The sequence below is a fragment of the Procambarus clarkii genome, chromosome 60 (genome assembly GCF_040958095.1).
Source record: "Procambarus clarkii isolate CNS0578487 chromosome 60, FALCON_Pclarkii_2.0, whole genome shotgun sequence".
Classification (NCBI taxonomy): domain Eukaryota; kingdom Metazoa; phylum Arthropoda; class Malacostraca; order Decapoda; family Cambaridae; genus Procambarus; species Procambarus clarkii.
In genome coordinates, this window is record NC_091209.1 from 7947151 (window position 1) to 7962531 (window position 15381).

Consider the following 15381-nt stretch of genomic DNA (forward strand, 5'->3'; position numbering starts at 1 on the left):
ACCTAAATCATGGAGAGATAAATTGGGAATCAAGGAATCCCCATGGAGGGGACGAAACGTGGGGAGCAAAATTAGTAGATGTTATAGACAGGAATTTCCTGACACAACATGTGAAGGAAGACACAAGGGAAAGAGGAGGAGATGCACCGAGCCTATTAGACCTGATTTTCACCCAGAACGTAGAAGATATCGAGAATTTAGAGCATGAAATACCTCTAGGGGCCAGTGACCATTGTGTCCTAGTCTTTGACTACATGATGGAATTCAAACTTATGACCATGGGACAAGAGATCTGGGAAAGGAGAGCTGACTACAGGAAAGGGGACTATATGAGGATAAGGGACTATCTGGGTGAAGTGCAGTGGGAGGAAGAAATTAGAGGAAAAACAGTCCAAGATATGATGGACCTAGTCATACAGAAATGCCAGGAGGCCGAAGAGAGATTTATACCAACGGTAAAGGGAAAAAATAAGAAGGAATATAACAACCCATGGTTTAATAGACAGTGTCAGGAAGCAAAAATGGCCAGCAGACGGGAGTGGAGGAAGTACAGAAGACAAAGAACAGAGGACAACAGAAGCAGATACAACAGAGCTAGGAACGATTACATTAACATAAGACGAACATCGGAAAGGGACTATGAGAACGATATTGCAATCAAAGCGAAAAAACAACCTAAGTTACTACACAGTCATATAAGAAGAAAAATGTCGGTGAACGACCAAGTGACAAGACTAAGGAAGACAGAGGGGGCATATACTGAAAGTGACAAGGAAATCTGCGAGGCACTGAATGCCAGTTTCCATGGAGTGTTCACTACCGAGCCTGAGCAGCTCCCATTGTTGGCAGGGGTTACCCTAGATGAAAGACTATCAGATATAGAGGTGACAGCAGAGGAGGTAATGAAACAGTTGACAACTCTAGATGCAACTAAAGCAGTTGGACCAGACAAAGTATCACCGTGGATACTAAAAGAAGCAGCGCAGGCCCTCAGCGTGCCTCTGGCAATGATCTTTAATGAGTCACTTATGTCAGGAGAATTGCCCAGTTGCTGGAAGAAGGCAAATGTCGTGCCGATCTTCAAAAAAGGAGATAGGGAGGAGGCACTTAACTACAGACCTGTATCACTGACAAGCATCCCCTGTAAAATACTGGAAAGAATAATTAGGCTGCGACTGGTTGCACACCTGGAGAACATTAGGTTTGTGAACAAACATCAACATGGGTTCTGGACAGGGAAATCGTGCCTAACAAACCTTCTGGAATTCTATGATAAAATAACGAGGATAAGACAGGACAGAGATGGTTGGGCAGACTGCATATTTCTGGACTGCCAAAAAGCCTTTGATACAGTACCGCACATGAGACTGCTGTTCAAGCTCGAGAGGCAGGCGGGGGTGGGGGGAAAGGTCCTAGAATGGATAAGGAACTACCTAACAGGAAGGAGCCAAAGAGTTACGGTAAGGGGCGAGAAGTCGGACTGGCGAACAGTAACAAGTGGAGTACCACAAGGATCGGTGCTGGGACCAATTCTATTTCTTGTATATGTTAACGACATGTTTACAGGCGTAGAGTCCTACATGTCGATGTTTGCGGATGATGCAAAGTTGATGAGAAGAGTTGTGACAGATGAGGATTGCAGGATCCTCCAAGAGGACCTGAACAGATTGCAGAGATGGTCAGAGAAATGGCTACTAGAATTCAACACGAGCAAATGTAAAGTTATGGAAATGGGACTAGGAGATAGGAGACCAAAGGGACAGTACACAATGAAGGGGAACAGCCTACCTGTAACGACGCGTGAAAGAGACCTGGGGGTGGACGTAACACCTAATCTATCTCCTGAGGCACATATTAATAGGATAACGACAGCAGCGTACTCTACACTGGCAAAAGTTAGAACATCATTCAGAAACCGAAGTAAGGAGGCATTTAGGGCGCTTTACACTGCCTACGTGAGGCCAGTCTTTGAGTATGCCACCTCATCATGGAGTCCCCATCTGAAGAAGCATATAATGAAACTGGAAAAGGTTCAGAGGTTTGCAACGAGACTCGTCCCAGAGCTACGAGGGATGGGGTATGAAGAGCGCCTGAGGGAACTGTGCCTTACGACACTAGAAAGAAGAAGGGAGAGGGGGGACATGATAGGAACGTATAAGATACTCAGAGGAATTGACAGAGTGGACATAGACGAAATGTTCACACGGAATAGTAACAGAACGAGAGGGCGTGGATGGAAGCTTGAAACTCAGATGAGTCACAGAGATGTTAGGAAGTTTTCTTTTAGCGTGAGAGTAGTGGGGAAATGGAATGCACTTCAGGAACAGGTTGTGGAAGCAAATACTATTCATAATTTTAAAACCAGGTATGATAGGGAAATAGGACAGGAGTCATTGCTGTAAACAACCGATGCTCGAAAGGCGGGATCCAAGAGTCAATGCTCGATCCTGCAGACACAACTAGGTGAGTACAACTAGGTGAGTACACACACACACACACACACACACACACACACACACACACACACACACACACACACACACACACACACACACAGGCCCTTGTACACACAGAAAGATCCTTACACACACACACTCACACACACACACACACACACACACACACACACACACACACACACACACACACACACACACACACAAACACACACACACACACACACACACACACACACACACACACACACACACACACACACACACACATACACACACACACACACATACACATACACATACACACAGGCACTTGTACACATACATACAAGCCCTTGTACACACACACACATTGTACGAATGTTGATTGACAGTTGAGAGGCAAGAGACCATCGTAGGAGACCCTTCTACGATCGTCAATGCGTGTGATTACACAGTGATCATACCCTGTGATCATACCGTGTGATCATACCCTGTGATCATACCGTGTGATCATACCGTATGTATGGCATGTTATCACACAAACTGACGATTGTAGGAAGCTTCGTATACTTGGGGCTGTGCTCACTCGGGAGCTGACACCAGTAATCAACACCCAGATGAATTCGGTTCCGAGCATACAACTGTTCGATGGTCCTCCATTGACCCAGAGGGAAGACGTAAGACCTAGCGGATAGCCAGAAGCCGAAGTCAGACAACAGTCACCTCACCCTACGCTTCGTTTCTCCCTACGATTAAGGGTGTTAGGTGAATCGTAGAGTGTAGTGTACCCACACTTATAAATGTCTACATCTCTCCTTGTAAGATTTACGGATGCAACTGAGAATTTATCGAATCCAGAGAGTGGTAATGCGCCTTCTGCCAAACAATCACAGAAAAGCCACTACTTCACTATCTCCTGGAATGTGAAGCAACCAACGACCTTAGAAGAGCTTTAGGAGTCCCTGAATCTTGCAGTAACTACCCTGATGCCATCAACATTGCCAGTCTTCTGGTAATGAAAAGTGTCCAGCAGCTGGAGACCCTCGTAAATACCGTCAAGCAGTACCCTCCCCCGCAATAGCAGCCACGTAGTAAGGACTGACTATTTAAATGCGAGTACAGCACGCAGTATATCCTTTCACAATGAAAGATCACATTCACTCCAAAAAGAAACTACCACTTACGGGCTATTCATGCCCATGCCACCTCTTGGGTGGCTTAATCTTCATCAATCAATCAATCTTGTAACCTCAGTATAGCTGTCAGTTCAACAGTGTACTCCTGAAGATGTCACTTAGCTGACGAAACGTCGAACAATAAAAATGGAATGATTAAGTGATCTAGTGTTTCTTCACACTCCAGATGGAAGAAGAAATTCGCTTAGACTTAGAAATATCCAAAAGAAAATTAATAATAGTCGCAATTCTATTGTGTTTAATGAACAGAGAAAGGTACCCAGGGACACCTAACCGCTGCCCAGATGGGAATATCGTATATCTGTGGCTACCACTCAAGCAGAGGAAGAGTAGAAATACCACGCCCTAAGTCGTGTAAACTGTATACCACGCTACCTGTGGGTGTAACATTTCCTTCATGTCTATGTAACATACAGGCGCTATGCCTCCCACGTCAGAGGACGGGCGTTCGAGGCTCCTAGTGCCCATGATGCATGAAATATCACACCCACGGTAATGTGGCATACATGATAGATATAGATAGATAAATTGACAGATAAAGCACGTTGTGCAAATAATACCTCATAACTTTGGAATACTAATATCTAAAACCACTTATCATGCGTGATAAGTGCACTTATCATGCGTGATAAGTGCACTTATCATGCGTGATAAGTGCACTTATCATGCACTTATGAATTTTCCGTCCTCTTGAATAAATTAACAGTTGCTCTGTGGAATGTGCAGCAACAGGAAGGGAGATGGAGGCACTCAACCAGTCATAGCAGTTACGCAATGATTATACCACTTTCCTGTGTCTAACACAGTCGTTTCAGGCGGACTTAAATGACTCATTCGTTATCCCTGGCTTCACGCGCGTACACGAAGGATACGCGTGGAGAACAAGAGGTGGATACACGAAACTTGGAAAGTTTAGACGTTTCGTGATTCGATAAGATTCACCTCTTCGTCAATTCCTCCATATGCAGGCGGTAAGTCTTAGTGACGGGGCTGAAGATATGATGATCAAATCGATAAGATCACACACGACTTGATAATGATCCAAGACGGACCGAAACGACGTCGTTTCTACATCTTAAGATGTGTAGTTTGGTCATCAGACAACCCGTCCTCACACTTGGCTATTTAAAGCAGCGGCCCTCCGCAGACGTTTTCAATAATTTTTACAAACTGTGTTAAAACATTGGTTTGTTTTCATATATAAATTAATATTATTAAGTAAATTCTATGTATTGTTAGGCGTAGGTTAGGTTAGGTGTTTGGGTATTGTTGGCGATTATTTGTATTTGTAGTACGTGGGTGAAGCATTTACAGCGTTGTGGTTCGAACAGAATTCGTCAGTGAAGCACTTGTTCCGGAAGTGTTCGAACGTCATTAGTTGTGAGTCGTGTAAACCGCTTTTCATTCATAAACAGGGGGTTTGGCAGCTGGATTAACGAGCTTGGATCTCTGTATGTGAGGACGAGCTGCATCATACCCCCATTATACCGCCACCCTCAGCGGTTATTGGACGTGTGAAGGGCGCTACAAGCAGTCTCAGTAACTTGTTATCACAACATTTTGTAATGTTTACTTTTTGTTACAACAACAGTGTATTTGCTTGGTCTTGGACATGCCCAACTACCAGGTGTATGGATACCCGCGGGTAGTTGGGTATACAACAGGTATACCTGTTGTATACCCAGTGACGGGTATACAACATACAAACAGTGCCCATAACTATGGTCTGGATTCCGTTGAAAATTTCGGTGGTGTTATACATATTTGAGAATGCTGTGGATGCTTAGAAAAAAAATACTTACGGATGAATATATATCCTTAGGTAATTTGAAGCACAAACGAATGTTAACAATCTAACATTCATCATTGGTACATTCACATGATTGATGAAGGTTAAGCGACCCAAGTAGTGGCACGGGCATGAATAGCCCGTAAGTGGTAGATTTTTTTAGAGCGAATGTAATCTTTAGTGGTGAAGACAATCAAGGCAGTCGCTAAGATTAATTATGATACCGACGGCCTCGGTAAAGCCTTCACTCTGGACTGAACGAGTGAGGTGGAAAGGTGGAGCGGCTTGGGAGCTGGAGCTCAACCATCCTTGGAACTTGACGGGTAAAGGTTGACGTGCAGTTAAGCCCCCAAGAAATGATGATAAGAAATGTTAATAATGTTTAATGTTTTTGGTGATAATGGTGTTTGGTTATCTGTACACACAGGCTGGGGACCTGGATTCACACACATACACAGGACCGAGTGGACCAACCCATCCTCACACTTGGGCAGGACGGTAGAGCAACAGTCTCGCTTCATGCAGGTCGCCGTTCAATCCCCGACCGTCCACAAGTGATTGGGCACCATTCCTTCCCCTCCCCCGTCTCATCAACAATCCTTATCCTGACCCCTTCCCAGTTCTATTTAGTCCTAATGGTTTGGCGCTTTCCCCTGATAGTTCCCCCTTCCTCCTGGGAATTCTGTTAACCTAATGACCTCACAGCTCCAAAAGCATCGTGTCTGAAACTCGATCATCATTTTCTCTCTTTGCAGACGAGCCGAGTGAGCTGATTGGCTGCCACTACCATGACGTCACTACGGACTCAGCCGGGGTCACTTGTTCTCCCGGGGTCACGTCTGGTCAACTCAAACAAACCAATCACATTGAGGTAATTGTGTTGTCTAGTTTAATCCAATTTGGCATCAATGTTATTTATTCTCGTGCTATATGATTATTAGTTATTTATTTTGTATTTATACGGCTTAAAATTAGCCATCATACAACTTCCTTGATATCGTAATGTCAGTATTACAAGCTACTTGATTAATTAATAACTGGCTTGAACCACTCTGTGATTTATAATTATTCTAATTATCTCATTCGTAAATCTACAAAGATCAAGAGTAACTATTTCTTTCTGTTAGCTAGATATAAGAGAGTGTACATCAGGGGTGTTAATGCTCATGTAGGCATACCAGGGAATGATAACTAAATCATCAACACACATTTTTTTATTTTTTCAAGAACACATGAAGATAAAAAGGAAATAAATATGACGGATTTCTGGAATTGTTCACTAATGACAAATTTAGAAAATACATTCGGTTATATTTAATTGCATTGATACAAGGTTGAGATAAAAATATGTTACAAAATTCAGCTTTTCATACTTAGTATATTTTAAAGTTTTTATCAATACACATCTATGTGTATTGGTGTGTATGAGGTGGAAACAAATGGGCAGAGTTTCCTTCACCCTGATGTACCTGTTCATCTAGCAGTAAATAGGTACCTGGGAGTTAGACGGCTGCTACGGGCTGCTTCCTGGGGATTACTGTATGTTAGAATTATATGTAGTAGACATAATAGAGGAAAAATAAATTGGTTAGAAAGGCATGGTCCAAGAGCTAATAGCTCGATTCTGCAGATACAAATAGTAAACACACACACACACACATTATATGATTCCTGGAGCTCAGGAATCTATACACCAGTAGATTGACTGTTGAGAGGCGGGATCTAAGAGCCAAAGCTCAACCCTCGCAAGCACAACTAGGTGAGTACATACGCATGAACGCTCAAGGGTGAATGAAGAGGATTTATCCGGCGCATCATTCATTACACCCCAGAGATCATGAATAACAAATGCTAGACACAATAGACAGCTAATCACAGGTTCTACAGCCGCTACAGCTCATTAACAGCGTGTATTGCACGCACCACTAACCCCTCTCCCCACACACACACACACACACACACACACATACACACACACACACACACACACACACACACACACACACACACACACACACACACACACACACACACAAAGGAATCTGTGTGTGTGTGTTTTTCAGGAATTCAGGAATCTGTACACCTGTTGATTGACGGTTGAGAGGCGGGACCAAAGAGCCAGAGCTCAACCCCCGCAAACACAACTAGGTGAGAACAACTAGGTGAGTACAACTAGGTGAGTACACACACACACACACACACACACACACACACACACACACACACACACACACACACACACACACACACACACACGCATTACAGGCTGCGGCGGGAAGGGCAATAGCAGATAGCGCTCCACTATCCACTATCGATAAATTTAACCTATAGGTAAATTTACCCTATATTGATAGGGTCAATTTAACAAGAAATACAGGTGGGTACAAATGTCCGATAAATCAACCTCGAGACCCATACCTCTAGGTAATGCTTCCGTACGAGGGTGTGTGTGTGTGTATATACGCAGACACCATTCTTTGGGGCACACGTGAGGAACAAATCACCCCAAAGAATGAGGTGATTTGGTAAAATGCTATGCCCAAGATTACTATCCGAGTGCCGGCGGTGGGGTGGTTCAAATAGCCTCGGCTATCACCTCATTATGTCCGGTCGTGATGGTCAAGTGGATTAAGGCGTCTTGTACATACCAGTTGCGTGGCTCCTGGGAGTATGGGTTCGAGTCACTTCTGGGGTGTGAGTTTTCAGTTGCATATTGTCCTGGGGACCATTCAGGCTTGTTCGCATTTGTGTTCCTCACGTGTGCCCCAAAGAATGAGGTGATTTGGTAAAATGCTATGCCCAAGATTACTATCCGAGTGCCGGCGGTGGGGTGGTTCAAATAGCCTCGGCTATCACCTCATTATGTCCGGTCATGATGGTCAAGTGGATTAAGGCGTCTTGTACATACCAGTTGCGTGGCTCCTGGGAGTATGGGTTCGAGTCACTTCTGGGGTGTGAGTTTTCAGTTGCATATTGTCCTGGGGACCATTCAGGCTTGTTCGCATTTGTGTTCCTCACGTGTGCCCCAAAGAATGAGGTGATTTGGTAAAATGCTATGCCCAAGATTACTATCCGAGTGCCGGCGGTGGGGTGGTTCAAATAGCCTCGGCTATCACCTCATTATGTCCGGTCGTGATGGTCAAGTGGATTAAGGCGTCTTGTACATACCAGTTGCGTAGCTCCTGGGAGTATGGGTTCGAGTCACTTCTGGGGTGTGAGTTTTCAGTTGCATATTGTCCTGGGGACCATTCAGGCTTGTTCGCATTTGTGTTCCTCACGTGTGCCCCAAAGAATGAGGTGATTTGGTAAAATGCTATGCCCAAGATTACTATCCGAGTGCCGGCGGTGGGGTGGTTCAAATAGCCTCGGCTATCACCTCATTATGTCCGGTCGTGATGGTCAAGTGGATTAAGGCGTCTTGTACATACCAGTTGCGTGGCTCCTGGGAGTATGGGTTCGAGTCACTTCTGGGGTGTGAGTTTTCAGTTGCATATTGTCCTGGGGACCATTCAGGCTTGTTCGCATTTGTGTTCCTCACGTGTGCCCCAAAGAATGAGGTGATTTGGTAAAATGCTATGCCCAAGATTACTATCCGAGTGCCGGCGGTGGGGTGGTTCAAATAGCCTCGGCTATCACCTCATTATGTCCGGTCGTGATGGTCAAGTGGATTAAGGCGTCTTGTACATACCAGTTGCGTGGCTCCTGGGAGTATGGGTTCGAGTCACTTCTGGGGTGTGAGTTTTCAGTTGCATATTGTCCTGGGGACCATTCAGGCTTGTTCGCATTTGTGTTCCTCACATGTGCCCCAAAGAATGAGGTGATTTGGTAAAATGCTATGCCCAAGATTACTATCCGAGTGCCGGCGGTGGGGTGGTTCAAATAGCCTCGGCTATCACCTCATTATGTCCGGTCGTGATGGTCAAGTGGATTAAGGCGTCTTGTACATACCAGTTGCGTGGCTCCTGGGAGTATGGGTTCGAGTCACTTCTGGGGTGTGAGTTTTCAGTTGCATATTGTCCTGGGGACCATTCAGGCTTGTTCGCATTTGTGTTCCTCACGTGTGCCCCAAAGAATGAGGTGATTTGGTAAAATGCTATGCCCAAGATTACTATCCGAGTGCCGGCGGTGGGGTGGTTCAAATAGCCTCGGCTATCACCTCATTATGTCCGGTCGTGATGGTCAAGTGGATTAAGGCGTCTTGTACATACCAGTTGCGTGGCTCCTGGGAGTATGGGTTCGAGTCACTTCTGGGGTGTGAGTTTTCAGTTGCATATTGTCCTGGGGACCATTCAGGCTTGTTCGCATTTGTGTTCCTCACGTGTGCCCCAAAGAATGAGGTGATTTGGTAAAATGCTATGCCCAAGATTACTATCCGAGTGCCGGCGGTGGGGTGGTTCAAATAGCCTCGGCTATCACCTCATTATGTCCGGTCGTGATGGTCAAGTGGATTAAGGCGTCTTGTACATACCAGTTGCGTGGCTCCTGGGAGTATGGGTTCGAGTCACTTCTGGGGTGTGAGTTTTCAGTTGCATATTGTCCTGGGGACCATTCAGGCTTGTTCGCATTTGTGTTCCTCACATGTGCCCCAAAGAATGAGGTGATTTGGTAAAATGCTATGCCCAAGATTACTATCCGAGTGCCGGCGGTGGGGTGGTTCAAATAGCCTCGGCTATCACCTCATTATGTCCGGTCGTGATGGTCAAGTGGATTAAGGCGTCTTGTACATACCAGTTGCGTGGCTCCTGGGAGTATGGGTTCGAGTCACTTCTGGGGTGTGAGTTTTCAGTTGCATATTGTCCTGGGGACCATTCAGGCTTGTTCGCATTTGTGTTCCTCACGTGTGCCCCAAAGAATGAGGTGATTTGGTAAAATGCTATGCCCAAGATTACTATCCGAGTGCCGGCGGTGGGGTGGTTCAAATAGCCTCGGCTATCACCTCATTATGTCCGGTCGTGATGGTCAAGTGGATTAAGGCGTCTTGTACATACCAGTTGCGTGGCTCCTGGGAGTATGGGTTCGAGTCACTTCTGGGGTGTGAGTTTTCAGTTGCATATTGTCCTGGGGACCATTCAGGCTTGTTCGCATTTGTGTTCCTCACGTGTGCCCCAAAGAATGAGGTGATTTGGTAAAATGCTATGCCCAAGATTACTATCCGAGTGCCGGCGGTGGGGTGGTTCAAATAGCCTCGGCTATCACCTCATTATGTCCGGTCGTGATGGTCAAGTGGATTAAGGCGTCTTGTACATACCAGTTGCGTGGCTCCTGGGAGTATGGGTTCGAGTCACTTCTGGGGTGTGAGTTTTCAGTTGCATATTGTCCTGGGGACCATTCAGGCTTGTTCGCATTTGTGTTCCTCACGTGTGCCCCAAAGAATGAGGTGATTTGGTAAAATGCTATGCCCAAGATTACTATCCGAGTGCCGGCGGTGGGGTGGTTCAAATAGCCTCGGCTATCACCTCATTATGTCCGGTCGTGATGGTCAAGTGGATTAAGGCGTCTTGTACATACCAGTTGCGTGGCTCCTGGGAGTATGGGTTCGAGTCACTTCTGGGGTGTGAGTTTTCAGTTGCATATTGTCCTGGGGACCATTCAGGCTTGTTCGCATATATATATATATATATATATATATATATATATATATATATATATATATATATATATATATATATATATATATATATATATATATATATATATATATATATATATTTATATATATATAAGGTAAAGGCACCCTTAACCCCCCCTCCTCTTCATTTTCCCTCTCAACTCTCCCATTCTCTCCCCATATCATCCTCCCCCCCCCCTTCACCCATCCCCCCCCCCTACCAACCGAGAACATATATTTTCCTTTAAATATGCGGAAAAAATCACATTGACAAATTAAAGAATGCTAAAATGCGTTTTCGACCTTCGGGTCGCTCCAGGTGTCATAGTGCCAGGGATCACTCGTTACAGGTGTGGCAGGGAACACTAACCACAGGTGTGGCAGGGATCACTAACCACAGGTGTGCCAGGGACCACTAACCACAGGTGTGGCAGGGATCACTAACCACAGGTGTGCCAGGGACCACTAACCACAGGTGTGGCAGGGATCACTAACCACAGGTGTGGCAGGGACCACTAACCACAGGTGTGGCAGGGACCACTAACCACAGGTGTGGCAGGGATCACTAACCACAGGTGTGCCAGGGACCACTAACCACAGGTGTGGCAGGGATCACTAACCACAGGTGTGGCAGGGATCACTAACCACAGGTGTGGCAGGGACCACTAACCACAGGTGTGGAAGGGATCACTAACCACAGGTGTGCCAGGGACCACTAACCACAGGTGTGGCAGGGATCACTAACCACAGGTGTGCCAGGGACCACTAACCACAGGTGTGGCAGGGATCACTAACCAGAGGTGTGCCAGGGACCACTAACCACAGGTGTGGCAGGGACCACTAACCACAGGTGTGGCAGGGATCACTAACCACAGGTGTGCCAGGGACCACTAACCACAGGTGTGGCAGGGATCACTAACCACAGGTGTGCCAGAGACCACTAACCACAGGTGTGGCAGGGATCACTAACCACAGGTGTGGCAGGGACCACTAACCACAGGTGTGGCAGGGACCACTAACCACAGGTGTGGCAGGGATCACTAACCACAGGTGTGCCAGGGACCACTAACCACAGGTGTGGCAGGGATCACTAACCACAGGTGTGGCAGGGATCACTAACCACAGGTGTGGCAGGGACCACTAACCACAGGTGTGGAAGGGATCACTAACCACAGGTGTGCCAGGGATCACTAACCACAGGTGTGGCAGGGACCACTAACCACAGGTGCGCCAGGGACCACTAACCACAGGTGTGCCAGGGATCACTAACCACAGGTGTGGCAGGGAACACTAACCACAGGTGTGACAGGGATCACTAACCACAGGTGTGCCAGGGATCACTAACCACAGGTGCGCCAGGGACCACTAACCACAGGTGTGCCAGGGACCACTAACCACAGGTGTGACAGGGACCACTAACCACAGATGTGGCAGGGACCACTAACCACAGGTGTGGCAAGGACCACTAACCACAGGTGCGCCAGGGACCACTAACCACAGGTGCGCCAGGGACCACTAACCACAGGTGCGCCAGGGACCACTAACCACAGGAGTGCCAGGGACCACTAACCACAGGTGTGGCAGGGACCACTAACCACAGGTGTGGCAGAGACCACTAACCACAGGTGTGGCAGGGACCACTAACCACAGGAGTGCTAGGGACCACTAACCACAGGTGTGGCAGGGACCACCAACCACAGGTGTGGCAGGGACCACTAACCACAGGTGTGGCAGGGACCACTAACCACAGGTGTGGCAGGGACCACTAACCACAGGAGTGCCAGGGACCACTAACCACAGGTGTGGCAGGGACCACTAACCACAGGTGTGGCAGGGACCACTAACCACAGGTGTGGCAGGGACCACTAACCACAGGTGTGGCAGGGACCACTAACCACAAGTGTGGCAGGGACCACTAACCACAGATGTGGCAGGGACCACTAACCACAGGTGTTGCAGGTGCGGGAAGGGTCGACAGTGGTGGCAGAACACAACAACACAGAGCCCAAGTTCAACATCACCTCCCTGGCGCCAGGCAGAGACTACATGCTAGCAGTGTTCACCAGTCACGTCAAGGCTCGCGGCCACCCCACCACCTTGCTCATGAAGACCCACACCCCCAAGGCCGAGCAGGTCGCCCCAGAGAGAGTCTCCGTCAACTGTGAGTGTGTGGTGGTGGTGGTGCTGTTGGTGTGTGTAAGTGTGGGTGTGCTGGTGGTGGTGTTGGTGTGTGTAAGTGTAGGTGTGCAGGTGGTGGTGTTGGTGTGTGTAAGTGTGGGTGTGCTGGTGGTGGTGTTGGTGTGTGTAAGTGTGTGTGTGTGTGGTGGTGTTGGTGTGTGTAAGTGTGTGTGTGTGTGTGGTGGTGTTGGTGTTAGTAAGTGTGTGTGTGTGTGTGTGTGTGTGTGTGTGTGTGTGTGTGTGTGTGTGTGTGTGTGTGTGTGTGTGTGTGTGTGTGTGTGTGTGTGTGTGTGTGTGTGTGTGTGTGTATGTGTGTTGAGCTTGCATTGGTTAAGGGTTTGTTAAACCTGTTCTCTTTCCTCGCTGTCGGATTAATTCAGTCACCTACAACCCTCTTTGTTGTTTAAGATTCGCCACTTGGAACAAAAAGTTCCAAGTAGCACGGGCTATGGTGAGCCCGTAGTTCACACATCCTGGTTTCACTGATCTCCAGTAACCCAATTCCACTTGGCTACCAGTTCATTAAAGTGGTAGTGTACTACCAGACTATAGTACTGTCTTCGGCTTGTAGGCGCCTTCTTTGGATAATTGCTTACTTGTGTATTTTTTACTTTATAGTTTCCCCCTTGCTGGAGCCTACTCACGCATTGGAGCTGTATTTATTTATTCAAATATAATTTGGTTATATTTACGATTTGGCTTTATTTAGGTAAATAGGAAGTATGTATGTGTGAGATCATTTTATTTCCATGGTATTTAGCGTGTTGTATTATGGGGAAGAGTTTTAACTCCTTTTATAAGTTTATTTGTACGTTCAATTATTTACTAATTTATAACTTTATCAATACTTGTCTATGCTTGTTTTAAATTTAAATTTTATTTATAATGATGAAGACAAATATTATTGTTAATAGATTGTTTTTCTTAGAGAATAATAATTTATAAATGTCTTACAGAATATATATATAATATGAATATATGTGAATGTGAATATGAATAATATGTGAATATACATATTAATACAGGATATCCAAACGACAGGGATATAAACATTTAGACAGACGTTCACAGACGGAAACAGGATCATGATTGGAAGAAAAACTATTTACAAACAAAGGATAGAGCCAAACAGATGAATAATGAGAGGGCCCCCTAAGAGATAATATTTGTCTTGTCTATACACAGTAAACAATCACGGAGAGGAGCCTCCGCCCCTTACGGACGACTCTCCGGTGAAGCCTGGAGGAACCCCGGTGAGCGTGGTGGTGTCTGGGGTGGTGGTGGGCGTGGTGGTGGGAGTGGCGGTGGTGGTGGCGGGCGTGGTCACCTGTAGGGCCCGCCACGCCCAGAGGAACTCCCCGGGGAAGACCCACCAGCATCACAACGCTTCCAGAAATTCGCTTCTGGAATTGCCTCAAGGAGCATTGTACCAGTCCTACACCAGGCATCCTTCATGTGGTGAGTCCTACACCAGGCATCCTTCCTGTGGTGAGTCCTGTATCAGTCAGTCTTTCTGGTGGTGAGTCTTGTGCCAGTTAGCCTTCCTGTGGGGAGTCCTGTACCAGTCAGCCTTCCTGTGGTGAGTCCTGTACCAGTCAGCCTTCCTGTGGTGAGTCTTGAGCCAGTCAGCCTTCCTGTGGTGAGTCCTGTACCAGTCAGCCTTCATGTGGTGAGTCCTGTACCAGTCAGCCTTCCTGTGATAAATCCTGAATAGCGATCAGCCCTATACACGGTCCTGTTAATTCTTATTTCTGAAGTAAGTCCTTAGCTGACAGTCTTTCTGTAATTCAGGTCCGAATCATAGAGGCATTAGCATACTAGGTATAGAGCTGGCGAAGTTGGAACTCTATTTTATACTTAAGAGTCGATTTGCCTGAGATTAGGTATACACACCTGCAAGTCATATGATGTGCAAAGAGGAGCCAGATGTGTATAGGTGTAGGGTGTCACAGTATTGTCTTATGAGTTTGCTTAGGTCTTAGACTAAGTTCAGGATTAATTGCTTATTGGTCAGTTTGTAGGGAGTGAAATTAAGAATTGTTGTGAAGGTGATTATTGGCCGGATGGACGCGGATTGTGAATTGTGATGATGGGTTCGTGGATTGTGGTGACGAGTTCCTGGATTGTGAAGTGTGATGATGAGTTTCTAGATTTGATTAATTCCTCGATCAT

The 15381-nt window shown here is 46.5% G+C and overlaps 1 protein-coding gene across 1 annotated transcript in view; it reads left to right on the top strand.

Moving 5' to 3' along the window:
• The window catches only part of LOC123760811 (uncharacterized), a 79179-nt gene that overhangs the window by 60702 nt on the left and 3096 nt on the right, over positions 1–15381 (top strand). Inside the window, exons 7-9 of the mRNA XM_069307265.1 lie at positions 6179–6294; positions 12991–13239; positions 14448–14667. Coding sequence (XP_069163366.1) covers positions 6179–6294; positions 12991–13239; positions 14448–14667 — 585 coding nt within the window. The remainder of the gene's footprint in view (positions 1–6178; positions 6295–12990; positions 13240–14447; positions 14668–15381) is intronic.